At 36.9% G+C, this 23,047-nt stretch overlaps 1 protein-coding gene across 1 annotated transcript in view; it reads right to left on the reverse strand.

The window, feature by feature from the left end:
* Positions 1-21,730, reverse strand: part of Catsperb (cation channel sperm associated auxiliary subunit beta) — a 103,887-nt gene extending 82,157 nt beyond the window's left edge. The window contains exons 1-4 of the mRNA XM_047539410.1: positions 21,652-21,730; positions 17,899-17,987; positions 14,605-14,745; positions 9,882-9,942 (exon numbers count right to left, since the gene is read on the reverse strand). Of these exons, the coding sequence (XP_047395366.1) occupies positions 9,882-9,942; positions 14,605-14,745; positions 17,899-17,987; positions 21,652-21,730 (370 nt within the window). The remainder of the gene's footprint in view (positions 1-9,881; positions 9,943-14,604; positions 14,746-17,898; positions 17,988-21,651) is intronic.
* Positions 21,731-23,047: the final 1,317 nt, after the last annotated feature.

The following is a 23,047-nucleotide window of genomic DNA, read 5'->3' on the forward strand; positions in this document are numbered from 1 at the left end:
CAAAAAGACAAAAGATAGCAAGTGCTGGCAAGAATGTGGAGGAATCGGAAAACTTAAATACTCTTATGGGAATGTAAATCAATATAGCTTTATAGAAAACAGGATGGAAGTTTCTCAAAATATTAAAAATAGAACTACTATATGGTCCAGAAATCCCACTACTGGGTGTATGTCCAAAGGAAACAAAATTGGTATGTTGAGACATCTACATTCCCATGTTTATTGCAGCACTATTCACAATAACCAGGATAGAATCAACCTAAATATCCATCAGTGAATGAATGAAAAGAAAATGTGGCATATGGACACAACAGAATATTCTTCAGGTAGAACAAATGAAATCTTGTCATTTGTGCAACATGCAAAAGCCTGGAGAACATTATGTTAAGTGAAATAAGTCAGGCACAGAAAAACAAATTCTGCATGATCTACTCATATGTGGAATCAAGGAGGTGATCTCATAGAAGTACAGACTAGAATGGTGATTATCAGAAACTAGGGTGGTTAGAGGGTAGGGAAAGATGGGAAAATGTTGGTCAAAGATGTGTAATTTGGGCTGGGGCCATATATGATATGTGAATTACATCTCAATAAAGTGGTTGATGATTAATTAAAATGTATGTAACAAACCCTAGAGTATGAAAAAAATTAAAGGTATAAGTAATAAACCAATAGTAGAGATAAAATGTAATCATAAAAGTAATTCACATGAATTGAAATCTACCATCTTACAGGTTGTTTTCTATTTGTTTCATCTCTTCTGATTTATTTTTTCCCCTTTTTTTCTGTTTTTATTCATGTGTCAACAATTACATTAAATGTAAATGGTCTAAAATATCAATTAGTTAGATTTCCAGATTAGATATAAAAATAAAGACTAAACTAGCAGAGACCCAGGCCCAGCCCAGCACCACTGCGCAATACTCCTGCAGAGACCCAGGCCCAGCCCAGCACCCCTGCGCAATACTCCTGCAGAGACCCAGGCCCAGCCCAGCACCACTGCGCAATACTCCTGCACCAGGGAGGCTCTGCCCACAGAACCAAGCCCAGCCAGGCCCAGCCCTCAGTTTAGTGCCCATGCTGCAGCTGACCATCTGTTAACACGTGGGGGCACCTCTGCCCACTAGTAGGGATTATACCCCACAGGAGGCCACCATCTTTAGAGGGGCAGAACCCGTCTTGGGTTACTGCATTATCAAGTTCCTCCCAGGCATCAGGCTACTGAAGACTAGGAGGTTTGAACAGTACTGTATAGTTTTATTGTAGATTTTTAAAATTAGGAGTAACACTACAATTATTCCGAATATACCTACTACTATTCCTACTTTTCTTTTTTTTTTTTTTTTTACACAATGTAGATTCATACCATTCATGTAATCATACATATACATAGGGTAATACTGTCTGTTTCATTCTACTATCTTCCCTACCCCACCCGCTCCCATCCTATTTTCCTCTCCACCATCCAAATTTCCTTCATTCTTTTCTCCCCCCAACAACCCCTCCTCATTTTGTATCATCATTCACTTATCAGAGAAAACATTCAGCATTTGGCTTTTTGGGCTTGACCTATTTCACTTAGCATGACATTTTCCAGCTTCATCCATTTACCAGCAAATGCCATAATTTTATTCTTTTTTATGACTGAGTAATATTCCACTGTGTATATATACCACAGTTTCTTTATCCATTCATCAATAGAAGGGCATCTCGGTTGGTTCCACAATATAGCTATTGTGAATTGAGCAACTATGAACATTGATGTGGCTGCATCACTATAGTATGCTGATTTTAAGTCTTTTGAGTATAAACTGAGGAGTGGGATAGCTGGGTCAAATGGTGGGTCCATTCCAACCTACTTTTCTTTTCTTTTATTAATATTTTCTCACCCTCTCCATTTTCCTCATATATATCTGTCTCCTTGGAGACTCTTTCTCCCTTTCCTCATGCTAACAACCAATTTCTTTTAATTCTGCTTTCACTACTCCTATGTCATAGTACCTCTATAAACACACTTCTTATCTCATTACTGTTATATTCTACACCCCTCCCCATCCTCTTTGTCCACCATTAGAAATTGTGGTCCTCATTGCAAACCTATTGGCTAAGCTGTAGCTAATAATTGAACAAAATCTCTGGGACACTATGAAAGCAGTACTAAGAGAAAAATTCATTGAATGGAGCGCATTCAATAAAAGAAGGAAAAGTCAACAAATAAATGACCTAACATTACAGCTCAAAGCTCTAGAAAAGAAGAACAAATCAACACCAAAAGTAGTAGAAGACAGGAAATAATTAAAACCAGAGCTGAAATGAATGAAATTGAAACAAAAGAAACAATCGAAAAAATTGACAAAATAAAAGGTTGGTTCTTTGAAAAAATAAAATTGATAAACCCTTAGCCACGCTAAAAAAAGAAGGAGAGCTAAAACTCGAATTACTAAAATTTGGAATGAAAAAGGAAATATCACTACAGACACTATTGAAATACAAAACATAATTAAAAGCTATTTTGAAAATCTGTACTCCAACAAAATAGAAAATCTCAAAGACATCAACAGATTTCTAGTCATATGATCCACCCAAACTGAACCAGGAGGACATACACAATTTAAATAGATCAATTCCAAGCAACAAAATAGAAGAAGTCATCAAAAACCTACCAACAAAGAAAAGTCCAGGACCAGAGGGATTCTCAGCCGACTTCTAAAAGACCTTCAAAGAACAACTCATTCCAATACTCCTCAAAGTATTCCATGAAATAGAAGAGGAGGGGACCCTTCAAAACTCATTTTATGAAGCTAACATCACCCTGATACCAAAAACAAAGACACATCGAGGAAAGAAAATTTCAGACCAATATACCCTAGTGAACATATATGTAAAAATTCTTAATAAATTTTAGCAAATCACTTACAAAAACATATTAAAAAGATAGTGCACCATGATCAAGTGGGTTTCATCCCAGGGATGCAAGGTTGGTTCAACATCCAGAAATCAATAAATGTAATTCACCACATTAACAGACTTAAAGTTAAGAATCACATGATTATTTCAATAGACACAGAAAAAGCATTTGATAAAATACAGCACCCCTTCATGCTCAAAACACTAGAAAAGGTAGGGATAGTAGGAACATTCCTCAACATTGTAAAGGCTATCTATGCTAAGCCCATGGCCAACATCATTCTAAATGGAGAAAAACTGAAAGCATTCCCCCTAAAAGCTGGAACAAGGCAGGGATGTCCTCTTTCACCGCTTCTATTCAACATTGTCCTTGAAACTCTAGCCAGGGCAATTAGACAGACCAAAGATATTAAAGAGATACAAACAGGAAAATAACTCAAACTATCCTTATTTGTCAATGACATGATTCTATATTTAGAAGAGCCAAAAAATTCTACCAGAAAACATCTAGAACTCGTGAATTTAGTAACGTAGCAGGATATAAAATCATTGCTCATAGATCTAATGCATTTTTATTCATAAGTAACAAATCCACTTAAAGAGAAATTAGGACAACTACCCCATTCACAATAGCCTCAACAAAAATAGAATACTTGGGAATCAATCTAACAAAAGAGGTGAAAGACCTCTACAATGAGAACTACAGAACACTAAAGAAAGAAATTAAAGAACACCTTACAAGATGGAAAGAAGTCCCATGTTCTGGGATAGGCAGAATTAATATTGTCAAAATGGCCATACTACCAAAAGTGCTATACAAATTCAATGCAATTCCAATTAAAATCCCAATGATGTACCTCACAGAAATAGAGCAAGCAATCGTGAAATTCATTTGGAAGAATAAGAAACCCAGAATAGCTAAAGCAATCCTTAGCAGGAAGAGTGAGGCAGGGGGTATCAAAATACCAGACATTCAACTATACTACAGAGCAATAGTAACAAAAACAGCATGGAACTGGCACCAAAATAGACAGATCAATGGTACAGAATAGAGGACACAGAGACAAACCCACATAAATACAATTTTCTCATACTAGACAAAGGTGCCAAAAACATACAATGGAGAAAAGACAGCCTCTTCAACAAATGGTGCTGAGAAAACTGGAAATCCATATGCAGCAAAATGAAACTAAACCCCTATCTCTCCTCCTATACAAAATTCAACTCAAAATGGATCAAGGACCTTGGAATTAGACCAGAGACCCTGCACCTAATAGAAGAAAAAGTAGGTCCAAATCTTCATCATGTTGACTTAGGACCAGACTTCCTCGACTCCCAAAGCACAAGAAATAAAAATATGAATCAATAATTGGGATAGATTCAAACTAAAAAGTTTTCTCTCAGAAAAAGAAACAACAATGTGAAGAGAGTTCTCTTCACAACTCTTCAGAGTGGGAGAAAATCTTTGCCACACACTTCAGATAGAGCACTAATCTCCAGAATCTATAAAGAACTCAAAAAATTTTACACCAAGAATACAGATAACCCAATCAACAAATGGACGAAGGAAATGAGCAGACACTTCACAGAAGAAGATCTAAAGCAATCAACAGATATTTGAAAAAATGTTTAACATCTCTAGTAATAAGAGAAATACAAATCAAAACTACCCTAAGATTCCATCTCACCCCAATTAGAATGGCTATTATCAAGAATACAAGCAAGATGGGTGTTGGTGAGGATGTGGGGAAAAAGGTACACTCACACATTGCTGGTGGGGTTGCAAATTAGTGCAGTCACTCTGGAAAGTGGTGTGGAGATTCTTAGAAAACTTGGAATGGAACCACCATTTGACCCAGCTATCCCACTCCTTGACCTATATCCAAAGGACTTAAAATCAGCATACTACAGAGATACAGCCACATCAATGTTCATAGCTGCTCAGTTCACCATAGCCAGATTGTGGAACCAACCCAGATGTCCTTCAATTGATGAATAGATAAAGAAACTATGGTATATATATACAATGGAATATTACTTAGCTATAAAAAAGAATAAAATTATGGCATTTGCAGGCAAATGGATGCAGTTGGAGAATATCTTGCTAAGTGAGATAAGCCAATCCCAAAAAACCAAAGGCTGAATGATCTCTCTGATAAGTGGATGATGATACATAATGGGGAGTGGGAGGGAGGCAAGAATGGAGGAAGAATGGATTGGATAGAGGAAAACGAGGGGTGGGGAGGGGGTAAGGGGAAGGAAAAATAACAGAATGAGACAAACATCATTACCCTATGTATATATATGATTACACAAATGCTGTGACTCTACTTAATGTACAACCAGTTGTACCCCATTTGTGTACAATGAATCAAAATAAATAAATTTTAAAAAAAGACTAAACTAAATGCTATGTATAAGGAAATCTACTTTTTTGAGGGGGAGGGGTACCAGGGATTGAACTCAGGGTCACTCAAGCACTGAGTCACATCCTCAGCCCTGTTTATATTTTATTTTGAGACAGGGTCTAGCTAAGATGCTTAGGGTTCACTAATTTGCTGAGGCTGGCTTTGAGCTTGCAATCCTCCTGCCTCAGCTTCCCAAGTTGCTGGGATTACAGATGTGCGCCACCTTGCCCAGATGAAATCTACTTTAAATATAAAAGCACAGATGGGTTAAAATAAAAGAATGGGTAGGGACTGGAGAAGCCATCACCAGTGGTTTTATCCTGAGGACTGCTGTAGTAGCTGTACCTATGGGCCAAGGCTGAGGCTGAGACTAAGGGCACATTTAAGAACATTTGTAAACAAATGGAGAGACATACTGTATCTGTGGATTGGAAGAGCTAATGCTGTTAATACAACAATTCTCCCTAAACTAATCTGTTGATTTGATGAAATCCAAATTTTAAAAAATCACAGCCAGATTTTTTTTGTAGAACTAAACAAGATGATTCTAAAATTCACATATAAAGGCAAAATAACTATAACAACAAATAATTTTGAAAAACATCAAAGGCAAAAGACTAACATTACTTAGAAGACCTATTAGGAGGCTAAAAATAACAAAGGGAGCTTGATATTAGTGAAGAGGCAGCCAATAAATAGCAATTCCATGGAAACAAACTAGTTTTTACAACAGAGGTGCTAGAATATTGGTTATCTATATTCCAAAAACTTAATGTTAGTCCATAAACTTACAAAAATTTACTCAAAATGAGTCATAGGCCTACGTACACAATCTAGAACTGTAAACTTTTGGAAGCAAGTAAAGGGGAACATCTTGGTGAATGTGGGTTAGGTAAGAATTTCTTAGCTGTGATGCCAAAAGTACAAGCCATAAAATAAAAATCTGATAAATTAAGCTTCATTAAAATTAAGAACCTTGCTCTTCAAAAGACATTCTTAAGAAATGAAAAGACAGATTCAGAGACTGGGAGAAAATACTTGTGAATCACGTATCTGATAACAGACTTGTACGCAAAAAATATCATGAACTTCCAAAAAATTTGAACAGATACTTCACCAAATGGCAAATAAGCACACATTTAAAAAAAGAGACTCAATGTCATTAGTTAATAGAGAAATACAAATTAAAATCACAATTAAGTTCTAGTACACTCCTATTTGAATGGCTAAAATTTTCAAAAATATGTAAATATGCATATGTCCTCACATAAATAAATGCATACATACATATATATGAACATACACATGCTTATACATACTCATTGCTCTTTTGGAGGCAAGAAACTAAAAAACCAAAATGTTATATTCATGTTCACACAAAACCTGCATGAGACTGCTTATAGCAACTTTATTTATAATTTCCCTAAACTGGGAAAACCTAATACCTGTCAACAAAATTAACTATGGTGCATCCATATAATGGGATACTAACCCAGTAGGAAAATGAAAGAAACTATAACATACATGAATCTCCAGTGAATTATGCCAAGTGAAAGAAACAAGACTCAAAGATTATATATTCTATGCTTCCATTTTTATGACCTTGGAATAAGCACAACAATAAGAACGGAAAACTGTTGGGTAGTTGCTGGGACCTGGAAGACTGAGTTTTCACAAATGCATACAAGTATGTAATCACTACCATCAGGATACAGGACAGTTTCTTCATGCAATAAAATCACTTCACCCGTAATCAACCAATCATCTTCCTTGTGGAGTAATTTTATCAGGTGATGGAACTAGTGTCTGGGTTGTGTCCTCTCTTTTGATGCTGCCTGCACATCCCAATCAGCTATGTATCATGAAGGGAACAGCTGAGTTGCCCGGAGATGATGCTCAGTAGCTTAGGTAAATTAAGTGCATTTTCAGTTTACAATGGGTTTATCTGTATGTAAACCCCTCCTGAACTGAGGAGTATCAGTAGACGATACTCAAAATTCAAGGCACAGTGGTAAATAAGGCACGATTATGGAAGAACAATGAGAGCACATATGGTCTTCTTTCCTCTAAGCATTTTTTTCAGACTTTTTGTACATTATTATAGGCACCTCGCCCTCTGCCCTTCCTATATTACTAGCAGAAACATTTAAAAAAAAACTCAGTTCAAGGAGTTGTGCAGGAGAGGCAGGGGCAGACGTGTTTGGTCTTTTCTCCTCACTCCCACCCCTTATTGTTTTCAGTTCTGGGGCTCCAATCCAGGGCCTTGCATATGCCAGGCAAACGCTCTTCTCCTGAGCTATACCCGGCCCTTTTATGATTTTTGGATTGGTCAGTGTCTTTCTAAGTTGCCGAGGCTGATCTCTAAACTTACAGTCTTCCTGCCTCCAGATCTGAAGTGGCTAGGGTTACAGGCATGCACTGCCACGCACAGTTTATTTGGTCTTTTTCTACAAATTCTTATATTCTCAGATCACCTCTGTTTTTGTCTGAGTGGCTTTAGAATCAATGCATTTTGAAGTCAAAGTTTGTAAATAAATCACAGAAGTAAAACGAACATGTGATCTCCACTGCTTTAACTGTCAATATCGATATTATGCCAAGTACTTAGAATAATTCTCTCTTTATCCTGAGAGCTACTACATCTTTAAAAAGGGTACAATTTTCAATGTGAATGTCTTATCACAAAATCATAGAAAGTTCAATAATGCAATTAGTTTTTAAAAAATGAGATGAATAAAGGGTAAAGATAGTGATAAGATCCATATCGGAATTTAACAGGATTGAGCTTCTGCTGTGGACTTTATCCTTAACACTTCCTTATCCATAGACTCTTTTCTATCTTCTCTGCCGTACTCTCACCTTCCCTCACCTTCATTGTGTAGGGCACAGTTGTGTTAGTTCAGTTACCATCATTGTGATCAAAATACCCAACAAGAACAACTTAGAGGAAGAAAAGTTCATTTTGGCTTGTGGTTCAGAGGTTTAGTCCATGGTGGGCCAACTCTGTTGCTCTGGGCCCAACGTGAGGCAGCACATCATGGCAGAAGAATGTGATGGAGGAGCAGTGTGTGTGTGTGTGGGGGGGGGTGAGGTGGGGGGGTGGGGGAGCAAGCCATAGGGCAGGTGTATCTTCCCAGGGTACACCCTCAGCAACCCCCCTCCTCCAGCCATGCCTCACCTATCTACAGATTCAAACCACGACAAACTGATTAGGTTACAGCGCTCACAGTTCCATCATCTCACCTCCAAACATTCACACAGGAGCTTCTGGGGGACACCTCATATCCAAACCATGTCAGCAGTCTACTCCCATACCTACAGGGACTGGCCTCCCATATTTAATTGGCACACAAGTAGAAACTAGATAAACAGTGAACCAACAGAATGTATTCTCCTGAGAATTTAGAATTGGGCTGGTCTCTAGGAAAAAATATATAAAAATTGAAGAGCAGTGAGTTAGCTTTAGAAAGCCAGTCTGCAAAGAAATAAAATGTAGATTTACAGAAAATATACATAAGAGAGACAGGGAAAAAGTATTCCCTGGGTGCTTGATGAGTTTCCATTTCTTATTTCCTTCCAATAGTGTGGCTTAAAATTACTTATTTATTTTTGCTTTGTATTGGTTATTTTTAGTTATACATGACCATAGAATCCATTTTGATGTAATTATAAAACTATCTAGTTCTAATTCAGACCCCAGCGCCTCTCCTTACTCTTCCCTCTCCCTCCCCCTGTTCCCTTCCCTCTGTTGATCATTTAGTGATGGCAGTTTGGTCTTTGGGTTCTATGACTAAAATAAATTCCTTCTTTTTTCCTTACATGAAGTTAAGTCAGTATATACTTCTTGTATCTACTATACTAAAACAATAAACCTTCCATCATTTTTAACTTCTAGGAATATGTCTTATGCCGAAAGTTCTACTAACTTAGTCCACTAGTGCTCAATATTCATAACCCTCAGAATTTGACTTTCTTATTCTTTCCTTCTAGGTATATATAGTAGTATATAATGTCATACTCTTACATAATGCTTACTAGTAGATTACATAATAAAACAATACATTATATATTACAACCTATAATATTTTAAGATTGACTTAATTTTTTTGGTTATAGATGGACTCAATACCTCTATTTATTTTATTTATTTATTTTTATGTGGTGCTGATTTTTATGTGGTGCCTCACATATGCTAGGCAAGAGCTCTACTACTGAGCTACAACCCCAGCCCCAGATTGTTTTAATTTTGATAAAATTATTAAAGCTCAGAATTTCCCAATATTATAATTTCTAACTTCTAGAAAATGAGTTTACTTTATCACTAATATAAATGTTATATACGTTAGAACAATCAACCTATAATAAGATTGCCACATAAAATACAGAAGCACAGTTAAATTTGAATTTTAAATAAAAGAGAATTTTTAGAATGTCCCACATGCTAATGGGACAGTTACTGCATAGGATAATTAATATTTTTAATAAAAATATATATCAAATGTTTTTATTTGCTTACTTTGGTAACTCAAATCCATGAGTAAAAGAATTAATTCAGATAACTCTTACCTTTATTTTCTGTGATGTTTTCTCTAGGAATATCAATTAGCCAGAAAACCCGATCACTGAACTTAAATGAAGAAGACAATATTTTACAATGTTAATAATAAAACTTATTTTGGCATATTCTACCTTTTTGGGGGGGTACTGAAAATAAAACACAGGGGTGCTCTACCCCAGCCCTTTTTTTAGTTAGACAGGGTCTCACTAAATTGCTAAGGTTGGCCTTGAACTTGAAGTCCTCCTGCCTCAGTTCCTCCCACTTCCAGATGGGACTACCGTCACATACCACTATGCCTGGTCTACACCATTTTTTAAAAAGAAAATTAAGGAAAATCATCCAAATACATATACTCTTTATCAATTTCCTGTAGGAAATTTTCCTACATTATGTTCACACATGAGTGAAATGACATGCATTCAAGAATATTTTTACATCATTGTTGTTTTAAGATTGGAAATTAATCAGTCATGTATGATAATATAGTCACATATTAGAATATCATAGAGCACTGACAAAGTTGAAGCATATTGTTTTGATAAAGCAAACAGAGATAGGGTTACAGAGCATTTGGAAATTTAAGAGGAAAATGTTATTTTCATGATGGATGGATAGAGAATTGCAACACAGAAGTAAAAATATATATACATAAAATCAAATGGAAAAATAAGGTTAAAAAAATAACTGAATGGATAAAGAAATTGTGGCATATACACACAATGGAATATTATGGCATTTACAGGTAAACTTTTGGAATTGGAGAACATCATGCTAAGCAAAATAAGCCAATCGCCCCAAACCCAAGGCCAAATGTTTTCTCTGATATGTGGATGTTTATAATGGAGGTTGAAGCAGGAGCAAGGGAAGACTGGAGGAACTTTGGATTGGGCAGAGGGGAGCGAGAGGAGGGAAGAGGATGTGGGGGTGGGAAAGATGGTGGAATTAGATGAATATCATTACCCTAGGTATATGTATGATTTCACAAATGGTATGACTCTACATCATGTACAACCAGAGAAATAAAAATTTGTGCTCTTTTGCGTACAATGAATTGAAATGCATTCTGCTGTCATGTATAAATAATTAGAACAAATAAAAATAAAAAAATTTAAAAACATAACTGATATAAAATATTTACAAAACAGATTCAATAGCAGACTGGAGGTGGAAAAGGAAAGAATAAATGAACTCGGTGATACAGCAATTGAAAGTACCCAATATTTTTAAAAAGGGACACAGTAGGGTCACTATAGATAACAGTAATGTACTGTGTATTTCCAAAAGTTAAAGAAAATGATTTTTAATGTCTTCACTATAAGGAAACCATAAATGTTTGAGGAGATAGTATGTTTAATCTGATCTAAACATTACATAATACATACATGTATTTGAAACTCATCATGGCATATACAACTCCATTAACAGCTATAATATTTATGTCTAAAATATCAGTTAAAATTTAAAAAAGGAAGAGAGGGAAATGAGTAAAGAAAATAAACAGTTTTAGAGACTTGTGGGACAATAGCATATGTTTGAAAATGTACTTAACTGAAGCCCTAGCAGGAAAAAAGATGGAAAAATGACAGAGATGTTTTTGGAGAAATAAGGGCTGGAAGATTTTGAAATTTTGTAAACTTGAAATCCAAGAATATCAGAAACTAAGAGAGCCCCAGCTGGGTAAATAAAAAGAGAAAATCTTAAAGGTGTCCAGAGAAAAATGATACATTAGAACCAGAGACTATAATAAAATCAACAGATAATTTCTCATTCAGAAACAATATGTCAGGCAGCATTAAAATGACATTCAGAATGCTGAAAGAAAAGTAAGGCCAACCAAAGTTGTATATGTGACAAAAATATGCTCCAAAAATTCAGGTGACCACTAAAAATCAATTTGAACTCAAAATAAGTTCAATAAGATTGCAAAATACAAGATAAATATACAAAAAGAATGAACTACTAGGAGTAAATTGAACAGAGGTATAAAACATATACTCCACAATTATAAAATATTGTTGAGAGAAATAAGATACAAATGGAAAGAGATCCTAGGTTCATGTTTTGGAAGACAATGTTATTAATTTATCTACAGATTAAATGCAATCTCTTTCAGGATCCTTGCAGGCTATTTTGTAGAAATTGACAAGTTTATCCTAAAGTTCATATGGAAACTCAAAGGAGACCCAGACTAGCAAAAACAATCTTGAAAAAGAAGGACAAAATCAGAGAACTCATGCTTCCTGATTTCAAAACTCAATACAAAGCAACAATAACAAGACAGCATAGTACTAGCATAGATAGACAATGCAACAGAATTGAGAATCCCTAAATAAATTTCCATATTTTTGGCCAACTGATTTTCAACAAAGTTGCCAAAACAATTCAATAGGGAAAATATAGTAGCCTTTTAAAAAAGATTTTTAGTTGTTTATAGACCTCTATTTTATTTATTTATATGTGGTGCCCAGAATTGAACCCAGTGCCTCGCACATGCCAGGCAAGTGCTCTACAACTGAGCCACAACCCCAGCTCTATAAAAGCCTTTTTTAACAAACAGTGCTAGGAAAGCTAGACATCTACATGCAAGAGAATGAACACAGACTCCTATCTCACGCTGTATACAAAATGACTCAAAATGAATTAAAGACCCAAAGCTAAAACTTACGACTATAAAACTCCTAGAAGAAAATATAGGGGTAAATCTTTAGGACCTTGAATCAGACAATATTTTTCTACCTATGACTCAAAATACATAAGCAACAATAGAAAAAGAAGATACAATAGATTTGATAAAAAGAGAAAAGAAAGGAAATTTTCATGTATCAAAAGACAATCCATGAAAAAAAAAAAAAAAAAAGACAATCCATGGGTTGAAAGAAAATATTTGTAAATCTTGTCTGATGGGGGTCCTGTATCTATATACAAAGAACATTTGCAACCCAACAATAAAAAGATGATAACCCAATTAAATATGGGCAAAGAATATGAGTAACTACTTCCTCTAAGAAGATACTCAAATGGTCAACAAGCATATGAAATGATACACAACATCAGTAGTCATTAGGGAAATACAAATCAAAACCATGAGATAGCACTTTATACTTACTAGGATGGCTATAACAAAAAAGACAGGTTATAACAAGTGTTGGTAAGCATGTGGAGAAGTTGGAACCCTAATAAGCAGAAGTAGAAATGTAAAACAGTAATTTGGAAATAATTCAGCAGTTTCTCAAAAAAGTTAAGTACAAAGTTACCATATGACCCAGCAATTCCATTCCTACTTATGGATCCAAGAGAAATGAAAACGTATTTCCTCACAGAAACTTACACATGAATGTTCACAGCAGCATTATTCATAATAACTCCAAACCAGAAGCAACCTGAAGTTCATCAGCTGTTAAGTGGATAGATAAAATGTGGTATCTATACAACAAAATATCACTAGCCCATAAAAAAAGAATGAAGTACTGATATATGCCTCAACATACACAGACCTCAAACACATTATGCAAACTGAAAGATGCAGTCACAAGCACTACATAGTATATTTCATGTGGAGAGCAGTGACAGAGGATGGGAGAGCAGTGACTGAGATTGGGCGTCTCTGATGATCTCATGGCTGTGGCAGGCCCAGTACCTGGGAATGTTTCCGTGCAAGGGCACAGGATGCTCAGCTGCTGTGGCAATGCCCTGCATGTGTTGGCTCTGTGCGAGAGTTCTACCAGCTCTGACCTTGACCTCAGGCACACAGCTCCCGGGAAGGAAGGAATTCTTATGCTAGACAACCAGGATGGGTCACCAGCTGTGCTTCTCCTGTTCTTGCCCGTCTTACAGTAACTTTAAACAATGAACTTTCCTGAGAGCTGCACAAAGCTCCTAACACTGCACTTTGGAACTGTGGATTGCAACTGTGGAAAAGCTACATAAATGTCCTAGTTTCTGTAACTTTCCTGAATACCAAGAATAATGGTTGCATAGTCTTTAACCTGATAATGAGACATATGTGAATAAAGATTGCTGGTCTAACTCTTTAGATCTGCATCTCCATCAGAGAGCAGAGCTCCACCTGATCCCAGCTAAATCTTCAAAATCTGCATTTATGAATCTTTATTTTCCATTCCCCCTTCACCCCTCACTGGACCCAAGAGTTAGGTCACACTGGTTGCTGGTCGTGGCAATTTCATTTGCATGAAATGTTCAGAATAAGCTTATCTATAGAGACAAAGTAGAACAGTGATTTCTTAGTCCTGGGGAGAGGAGGGAGAATGGGGAGGGACTGCTGGTGACTGAGTTGTCTTTTTGGAAATGAAAATGCTTTGGGATTGTGTAGGGACAGTGGTTGTACAACTCTATTATTAGTCTAAAAACCAATTAATTATATACTTTAGGTGAATTGTATGGCATGTAAATTCTATCTCAATAAAGTTGTTTCTAAAATGAAGGTAAAATAAAGACATTTTCATGGGGTAAAAAACCCCAGAGAATGAGTTCATTGTCAGTAGGTCTATACTGTAAAAATTCTAAAAGAAGTTCTTCAAGCTGCAGGAAAATGATATCAGACAGCAATTTGTATCCACAGAAAAGGAAGAGCAAAATAAATGAAAAATATGTAGGTAAATAGTAAAAAAAAAAAAAAAAAAAGTATTTTTCTTCTAATTTCTGTAAATGTTTATCACTATTTAAAGCAAAAAGTATAAAGCACAGAATAAAATAAAAATAAAACATAATTACCAAAGTTAAATTGAAGTGGAAGATGCCGTGGTATGTACTATTTATGATTCCCAAGCTGGGAGCAAGTCCTCCTGCTGTGAATATACTCAGCATTTCCCTTGAAACAATCTCATTTTCAGCTTGGAAGAAACACTGGATTATCTTTAGGGAAAAAACAAACAAACAAACAAACAGTAATGACAATCTGATGGAGAGAAGCACATTACATCAATTTAAAAGTGAGGAGAAATCTGTGAAACGTAAAGGCTACTAAAGATTTCTACGTTTAGTAGTTCTCATTTTTAGCTGAAAAATAAATTTTTAAACATGTATTTAAAAAAAAATATTTTTAAAATTCAGTAATCTTAGTATGTGCCATAAAGTGTTAATTCATCCTTACTATAATCTTTTCTGTCATAAAAATGGTAAGAAAATTTTTACATTTAATAAACATAAAATCAAAACTGCATGTGCTCACATGTAGTGTGGCGGAAAAGGGACCCTCGAAGAGAGGGAGAACCCTGGCCGGCACAGAGGGGCTCACACTCCAGATTCCGAGTCCCATAAACAGTTTCTCACAGCATTTCCAGGCTATCTTGTGCCAAGAAAAGTCTAGGCTACATGATAGAAGGCCATGCGCATGTGCGGGGAGGGGGTCTGGTGGTGGTGTCAGTTGTTTACAGAAGTAGCGTGCCAGAGGGGAAATCTGGCTCTTCTCACGGGCCTCCCATAAAGCTCTAGCCTTGTTTTCTTTTTCCTTTCCCTTTCCCCCCCCTTCCCTCCCCTCCCCTCCCTCCCTCCCTCCCCCTTCCTTCCTTCCTTCCTTCCTTTCTTTCTCTTTCTTTCTTTCTTTCTTTCTTTCTTTCTTTCTTTCTTTCTTTCTTTCTTTCTTTCTTTCTTTCTTTCTTCTTTCTTTTCTTTCTTCTCTTTTTTCTTCTCTTTTCTCTTTCTCTCTTCTTTCTCTCTTTCTCTCTTTCTTTCTTTCTCTTTCTTCTTTCTTTTCTTTCTCTCTCTCTCTCTCTCTCTCTCTCTCTCTCTCTCTCTCTCTCTCCCCCTCTGTCTCTCCTCCCCCCCCCTCTGTCTCTCTCTCCCCCTCCCTCCCCCCTCTCTCTCTCTCGCTTTGTTATGTATCAGGGCAATTTCTGTTGAGTGAATGTCCAACAAATGTCAATTATCAATTAGCTAAATATCAATTAGCTAAAGCCTTGTTTTTACTTTGACCTTTTTGGTACTGGGGATTGAACCCAGGGACACTCTACCACTGAACTACCTCCCCAGTCCTTTTTATTTTGTATTTTGAGACAGGGTCTCACTAAGTTGGTTAGGACCTGCGAAGTTGCCAAGGCTGGCTTTGAACTTGCAATCCTCCTGCCTCAGCCTCCCAAGTTGCTGGGATTGCAGGTGTGTGTGCAACCACTGTACTTGGCCAACATAAAAGCCTTATTTTTTCTGGAGCCTCAAATTGGGGTGTTTATACCCAGAAGGGAGTAGTCAGACTCCTAGGGTTAGTTATTTACAATCCAAAAGGTAGGGGCCTACGGTCAATTAGACTTCTTGAAGAAAGGCTGACAAAAAAGGAGGGGAACTAACGCTTTCCCTGGGTACCAAGTTTCCACTACACCGTTCTTAAAATTTCACTTTACAACCAGGCCTGGTTTTGCCATCACTGTAGTAATTATGGTTTTATTAAAGTTATTTTGCATCAAAATTAAAGAGGAAGCAAATATATAAAGCAAAACTTGTCTTATAGCATTTTTATTGACTATTTCCCAGTTTTATAAGGGAATGTGAAAATGTAGCAATTGTGAATGGTGGATTTTACCAAAAATGTACATAAGACAGACACTAAGAGCTTTATCTCTCAGCCCCCTAGCAGTTGAGAGCACTCTAGGCAAGTTCCCTATTTGAATTTCAGTTTCCCAATCTAAAGAATGGGGAAACCTATTTATTCCAAAATCATCTACTAAGCCCTTACTATGAGGGCAGTGTTGTTGGTCCTGGGAATATAGAAGTGAAACAAAACAACACAACACAACAAAGCCCAAACTACGAAAATTCCTGTTATCATGGAACTCACATTTTAAAGGATATTAGCAAGGAGACAAACTGCATGGATGGAGTGAAAAAGAGAAGTAAAATTAGGAACTAATTATCAGAAGGAAGTAGGGAAGAGAGCTGGGGAGGGCAGGAGTTTGGAGGTAAGTGTGATTTTTTTTTAACACAGTCATGGGGCAAGGGATGGTAGCATTTCTTACCTCAAGGAAGATAAAGACCAATTTCATAATGAACATTAAACACTTTGAGAAGTGTCTGATACATATAAACACTTTATAAATGTTAGCTATCATTTCTAACAATGCCATTAGTAGAACTATTATGCACAACTATTCATAAAGTATGTTGTATTTCCCTTTTTAAGAAAAAAGACAGTTGTCAGGAAAAAAAAAAAAAAAAAAAAAGGTCAGAAAGATTAGGTAACTGCCCCAGGGCACGCAGACCATAAGTGGTAGGCCCAAGATTCCAACCCAGGTTTGCAAATCTGTCTTCCTCTAATGCTGAAACCTTTTCCATAATATATAATCACAAATAAGAAAGGCACTTCACAAGAGTCTTAAGTGTAAAAAATATAAATCTGGCATGTCAAGAAGGAACTGTTATCTAATTCAAAGCAGACTTGGGGGATAAATGTATTTGTGTTTATAGAACACTTTTCTTCATCTTTATTGTATTTATCATACATTTTTAGACAATCCATGCACTTTTTAATTAATTTGTTTTTGTTAGTATTTCTTAGCTGCATGGCTTTCTTAATATTATTTTATTTTGTTTTGTTGTGTTATTTTTTTTTTAAGTCCCCATTATTTGAGTCAAAGGATCATCTTTTCCCTTACCCAAAATGACAACTGCAATGTGGTATTTGTTATACAAGGAAAAGATTCCTTCTCAGGGTCATGTGAGGGAATTTTCTTTCTCTAACAGGCTACATTTGTCAAACTTCAAAAGAATAAATCAGCTCCATAAAAAATGAAGATTGTTATAGCTGATCTTAAAATAAAATTAAATTAAGAAGGGAAGGAAGAAGCATTATTTAAAAATAACAACCACCACCACCAAGCAAAACCACCCAGGATGCCCAATGACTGAGTGAAAATTTTACGTGATCCAAGTGGACATGGAATTTAAAGGATTGCAACATTTATATAGAATTTCTGTTTCTGAAGCAGAGGGCATTTGAAAAGAGTAGTGCTATTGGTTTTACACATGGATTTAAAAGGGATGCAAAGGGTTGTCATACAGGCTATTAGTGGACTTTACCAAGTTTTCTAAGGAAAGAAACAACTTGATTATTTCATTCTCTTTGGGGTATCCTTGGCTAGAACAAGCAAAGCGTCTCTCTTTATCACCTAAGTAAAAGAAAAAAACATGCATTTTAGGTCACAGAAGAATTTCCATGAAAAGTGTAATATTTTTCAAGCTTATTATTTTTCTTAATAAGAATTATAAATTTACTTTATATAAACCCAATTCTTCCACCTTTTCTTTTTTTTTTTTTTTTTCAAAGATACCACATCAGGGCACTAAAGTGGAAGGTTTGGCTGAAATGCTAAGATAGAAGATGTCACAAGCTAGACCATGATGGAAAATTTTTGGAGGCAGACAAAAGCTAGTTCTTAACTCTTTGGCTCCTTATCCTTGGTGAGGATATGAAAGGGTCAGGAACTGGAGCCTGGAGAGACAGCCGTGCTGTGACAGAGAACGACCACATGAAGGTTGGGTGGAGGATCCTTCTCCTTCCCTTGAGTCTGGGGAAAGATGCCTTAACAGATACACTAAAAAATTAAGATGTAGCCCTGCAGTGTGGGACACAAACTCAGACTCCTTCTTAGAAAAAGGACAAGAGATAATTTGGCAGAGAGGACAGAGAATTTGGTGAGAAAGAAATGGTTAGTTGGGAGTTTCACACAACCACAATTGATTGGTACAAAAGATCCGTGAATGTTTCCTATTGGTCACTTGTGACACAGTGTCACAAATATGGCTTAAAGTACATCTGGGGGTTATAATGTTAAACAGTTTCAAAATGCTTTCAGCTCATACATTCCTCCACTTTGCCCATCCTTGACAGTGTACCGGACCCATTTTTTAAAGCTATAATTTGATTTCTATAGTCTAAATCACTCCTTTGATTTAAAATCTTCATGAATTCTCTATTACCTAATGAATAAACTCCTATGTGGACAGAAGATAGGCAGAAGGAAACCAATCTCTTTGAGTTACATACTTTGAGCCAGCCACCAGGGTTACTTGTCATGTATGACATTCCCTCAATTCTTGCACCATCTGTATTTGCCCCTACATTTCACTGTCTCCTCTTTGGCAAAGAGGAACTTGAAGGATGATTTCAAAGCTCACCTCTCCAACAATAGCAAGTCAGACTGGAAGCAAGGCACTTCTGCCTCTAAGGGTCACCCTCTATTCTGCTGGACAATCTCTCAACAGCCAAGCCACTTTTCCGACTCTCCTGTACAAAAACCTATCCTTGAGTCCCTCTTAAATGCTCCTGGGGTTCTCTCCACATCCAGTCTCTGCCTCAAATTTGAACTCAATTTAAGACCTAGTGCAAACAGAGATTTCTCCAACACTTGTCTCAGTGAAACTAACCAACTGTTCCTCTGTACTTCGGTATTATTTTGTGAATTGTGTGGTTGGATCAAAAGGCTCCTTTGAGTCTGGGTGATAAAGGAGGAGGTGAGGAAAACCATAGGAGAGATGGTGGTGAGAGAAAGAAGCAATTCCCAAATTCTGTACCTTTGCTTGTATGGATCCCTTTGCCTAGAATTCTCAGGTTATAAAGTTTGCTAGATTCTGTTTTAATAATGAAATGCAAGAAATAATCATATTGTGTGAGCTTCTAAAGGAGAGATGTGTCAGTGAAGTGACATGACATGAATCAGGACTCTAAGGGAAACCATTTAAGTGCAATCACAGAGGGGTATCTGCTCTGTGTAGAATAAGCAAACCACTCTGGGACAAAGTTGAAGAAATTAATTCATTGCTCTATTCACAGTTACATTTATAGCAACCAAGTTAAAGCCAGAAGCAGCAAAATGCCTTCCATCTCTCTCTCCACCAATCCATTTTACATAATGCTGCTGCAGAGGATCAGAACATGCCTTCCTCCAAAATACACCATTTTGGCATATTGATTATTTCAGACTGAAGATAATTGAGAAACAGGTACAAAAGCATAGAGAGCTCTACTTTCTACCTAAAAGCAGTACATAAATTTCCCAGGAGAAATGCTCCCCTTCCCCTTTCCTATCACCAGAGATGGACAGCTGACACTGAGATGAGTCTATGTAAACAAACCCAACAAAAATCATTATCTTCTATTATTTCCCCCTATATTTCCCAGTAACTTCCCACAATTTACCACCCCAGCCCAAACCTTTTTTTTTCCTTTGTCTTGTCCTATCTCCCTAATTTATTGCTCTTTGTTGAACTTGTATCTAGGCTCCTGGTTATAATCACTCTGTAGGTTCTTTCCATGAAGCTCTCCATACCATGTAAAGAAGATTAACACCAAATTTGGGTGCTTTTTCTCCTGTTAATCTGTCTTTTGCTAGTTTAATTCATAGGCCCCAGCCACAAAACCTTACAGGGTAGAGAAAGTCTTTCCTCTCCTATGCTGCCATATTAACCTAGACTACAGCTATGATATGCCACTCTCCTACCCAGTAATCTTTTTCTGGGCGGTGTGGGGGGTACCAGGGATTGAACTCAGGGGTACGTGACCTCTGAGCCACATCCCCGGCCCTAATTTATATTTTATTTGGAGATAGGGTCTCAATGAGTTGCTTAGTGCCTTGCTTTTGCTTAGCTGGCTTTGAACTTGTGATCCTCCTCCCTGAGCCTCCTGAACCATTGGAATCACAGGCAGGTGCCACTGCACCCGGCCACACCCAGTCATCTTAAATGGCTTCACAATGATTGTAGATTAAAGCCCTGATTCCTTAACCTGGTGTTCAAGCACCTCTATGATGCGTGCCAGCCCCTTATCTTCTTCCCAGAATAGTTTACTTCTATACCTCTTTCTAGTCAAACTGAACTATTTATTGCTCCTTCCACATATTCTGTGATTTCCTACCTCTATAATATTGTTTATCTCATACTCTGATGTCTTTGTAGAATACTCTTCCCCATAGGTTTATATCCAAATAATACCCATTTTAAGAACCTAAATAGATTTCCCTCTTTTGTACAAAGTCTTCCTTGACAACCCCCTTTCCCATGTCTGGAAGTGACCACTTCCTTCTCTGAAGTCTCCTAAGTCTCTCTGTGGCTCTTCCGTCTTGGATCACATCCCTGTATGTGGCATATTCTCTAGCACAATATGGGAATTCAAACTGGAGTCGTCCCAGAACTGATCCAGTTGTGCATCACATCTGTGAACAGGAGAAAATCTAAATCCTTCTAGCCACCCATTTAGTCAACAATTGCTGATGGAGCATCTCCGATGTTCCAGGACCTATTACAGAATGTTGCAGGATTTAAAAAATTGTACAAATTAAAGTAGATTTATCTTATTTCTTCCTGTTCCTTTAAAAAGTTTTTCTGCCATAAAAGTCCTGTTAATTAAGTCAATCTGTGTATTACCTTCAGAAAAAATTCTCCTCAATATCAGTCTATTAGCCCAATAACTCAGTGTGCAATTCATATTACCTACAACCATTCATGGATGAAAGAATTTTAAATTATCTGTTTGAGTAGCTAAAATTTTACACATATAAAATTCTCTTTAAATGTTAAATATTCTGTGACTTATAAATGATGAAATACTATAGTAAGAAAAGAGTCTTCAGGTACACAACTTAGAAACAATAGATTCACAATGATGTCATCAGAAACATCTAGACCACAGTAAAATAGATAATGCCTGGAAATGACTGGAAGATCAAGTAAAGAAGAAATACTAAAAGAAAAAAAAAATTTTAATTACAAATAGGGAAGGGATATAAATGAGAACTTCTCAGGAGGAGAGAGAGAATAATAGACTCTGTCACTTACCTTTATTGTATACTGTTCCTGATGAAAATTCAAATATGTTCAGAAGTAAAATTATAACATATATAAGGGACAATTCCATCTGTTGGAAAAAATTATAATTATTTTTCATTCAGTTCCTCTGAAAATATTTTTGAGTTCTTTTTGAAATAAAGAACTCCAAAGTAGTAAAGAAATAATCTCTTCAAGTTAAAAATATTTCCCGCAATGTGACAACAGCAAACAGAGCCTGGAGTGTAGTGTGGTGGTAGAGAACTTGTCTACCATGTACCCAACTCCTGGGTTGGACCCCCAGGACTTCAGACAAAACAAAACAACAGACAGTTTAATAGTGAACTAAGCTCTAAATTTATCCCTAACTGGTATTAAAGATATTGCAAACTAGAAAAAGAGCCATGGCCCAGGTTCTTCTTCTATGTAGATAACTGGGATGAAGCAGCTGTCACTTAATAGACTATGTTGCTTTTGGGAGAGACAGTCCACATGGTCCCAAGTATCACTGTACAATCTTGCTGAGTATACTAAGAATGCAAGGCCCTGACCGCTCTTTATCCAGGTCTTTCTTTCCTCAGGGTTGTATTTGCAGCAAACAGACTTGAGAGATGGGGTACGGCACCCCTGGACCACAGCAGGCTGTCTCCAAGGTGACTCTCCTAATACCAGTGTTCCTTTCCTGCAGTGCACCTCACCACACATGTGAGCTTCTACTGTGGGCTGATCCTTCACCCTCAAAATTCCTATGTTGAAGTCCTCACCCCTAGTGTCTCAGAATGTGATCACGTTTGGAAACAAAGTCTTTAAAGAGGTGATTAAGTTAAAATGAGATCCTTAGGGGAACCTCTAATCTAATATGACTGGTGTCCCTATAAGAAAAGGACATTTGGATGTAGACACAGAGGGAAGAAGAAGCAAAGACGGGGAGAGGATCAAGCCAAGGAGAGAGGCATGGAACAGATCCTTCCATCCTGGCCCTTAGAAGAAACCAACCGTGCCAACACCTTGATCTCAGACTTTTAACATCTGTAACTGTGAAAAACAATATTTCTGTTGTTTAAGCCACCTAGTATATGATCTTGTTATGGTAGCCTTAGCTACCATAAATGATACAGCCTCCGTGTCGGATATCACTTACCTCTATGGGAGTTAGGAGGGTTGGGGATCTGGAATGAACTTCAGGCTGATACTGGCTAACTGCTCTTGCTATGAGTAATAAAGTTTTTAAAAAAAATCTTCTTTATTTTTTGGTACCAGAAGTTGAACCCAGGGGCGCTTAACCCTGAGCCACATCCCCAGTTCTTTTTATTTTTTATTTTGAGACAGGGTCTTGCTAATTTGCTTAGGATCTCAGTAGGTTACTCACTAGGCTGGCTTTGAACTTAGGATCTGGGGTCATTGGGAT

The sequence above is a fragment of the Sciurus carolinensis genome, chromosome 2 (genome assembly GCF_902686445.1).
Source record: "Sciurus carolinensis chromosome 2, mSciCar1.2, whole genome shotgun sequence".
Taxonomy (NCBI): domain Eukaryota; kingdom Metazoa; phylum Chordata; class Mammalia; order Rodentia; family Sciuridae; genus Sciurus; species Sciurus carolinensis.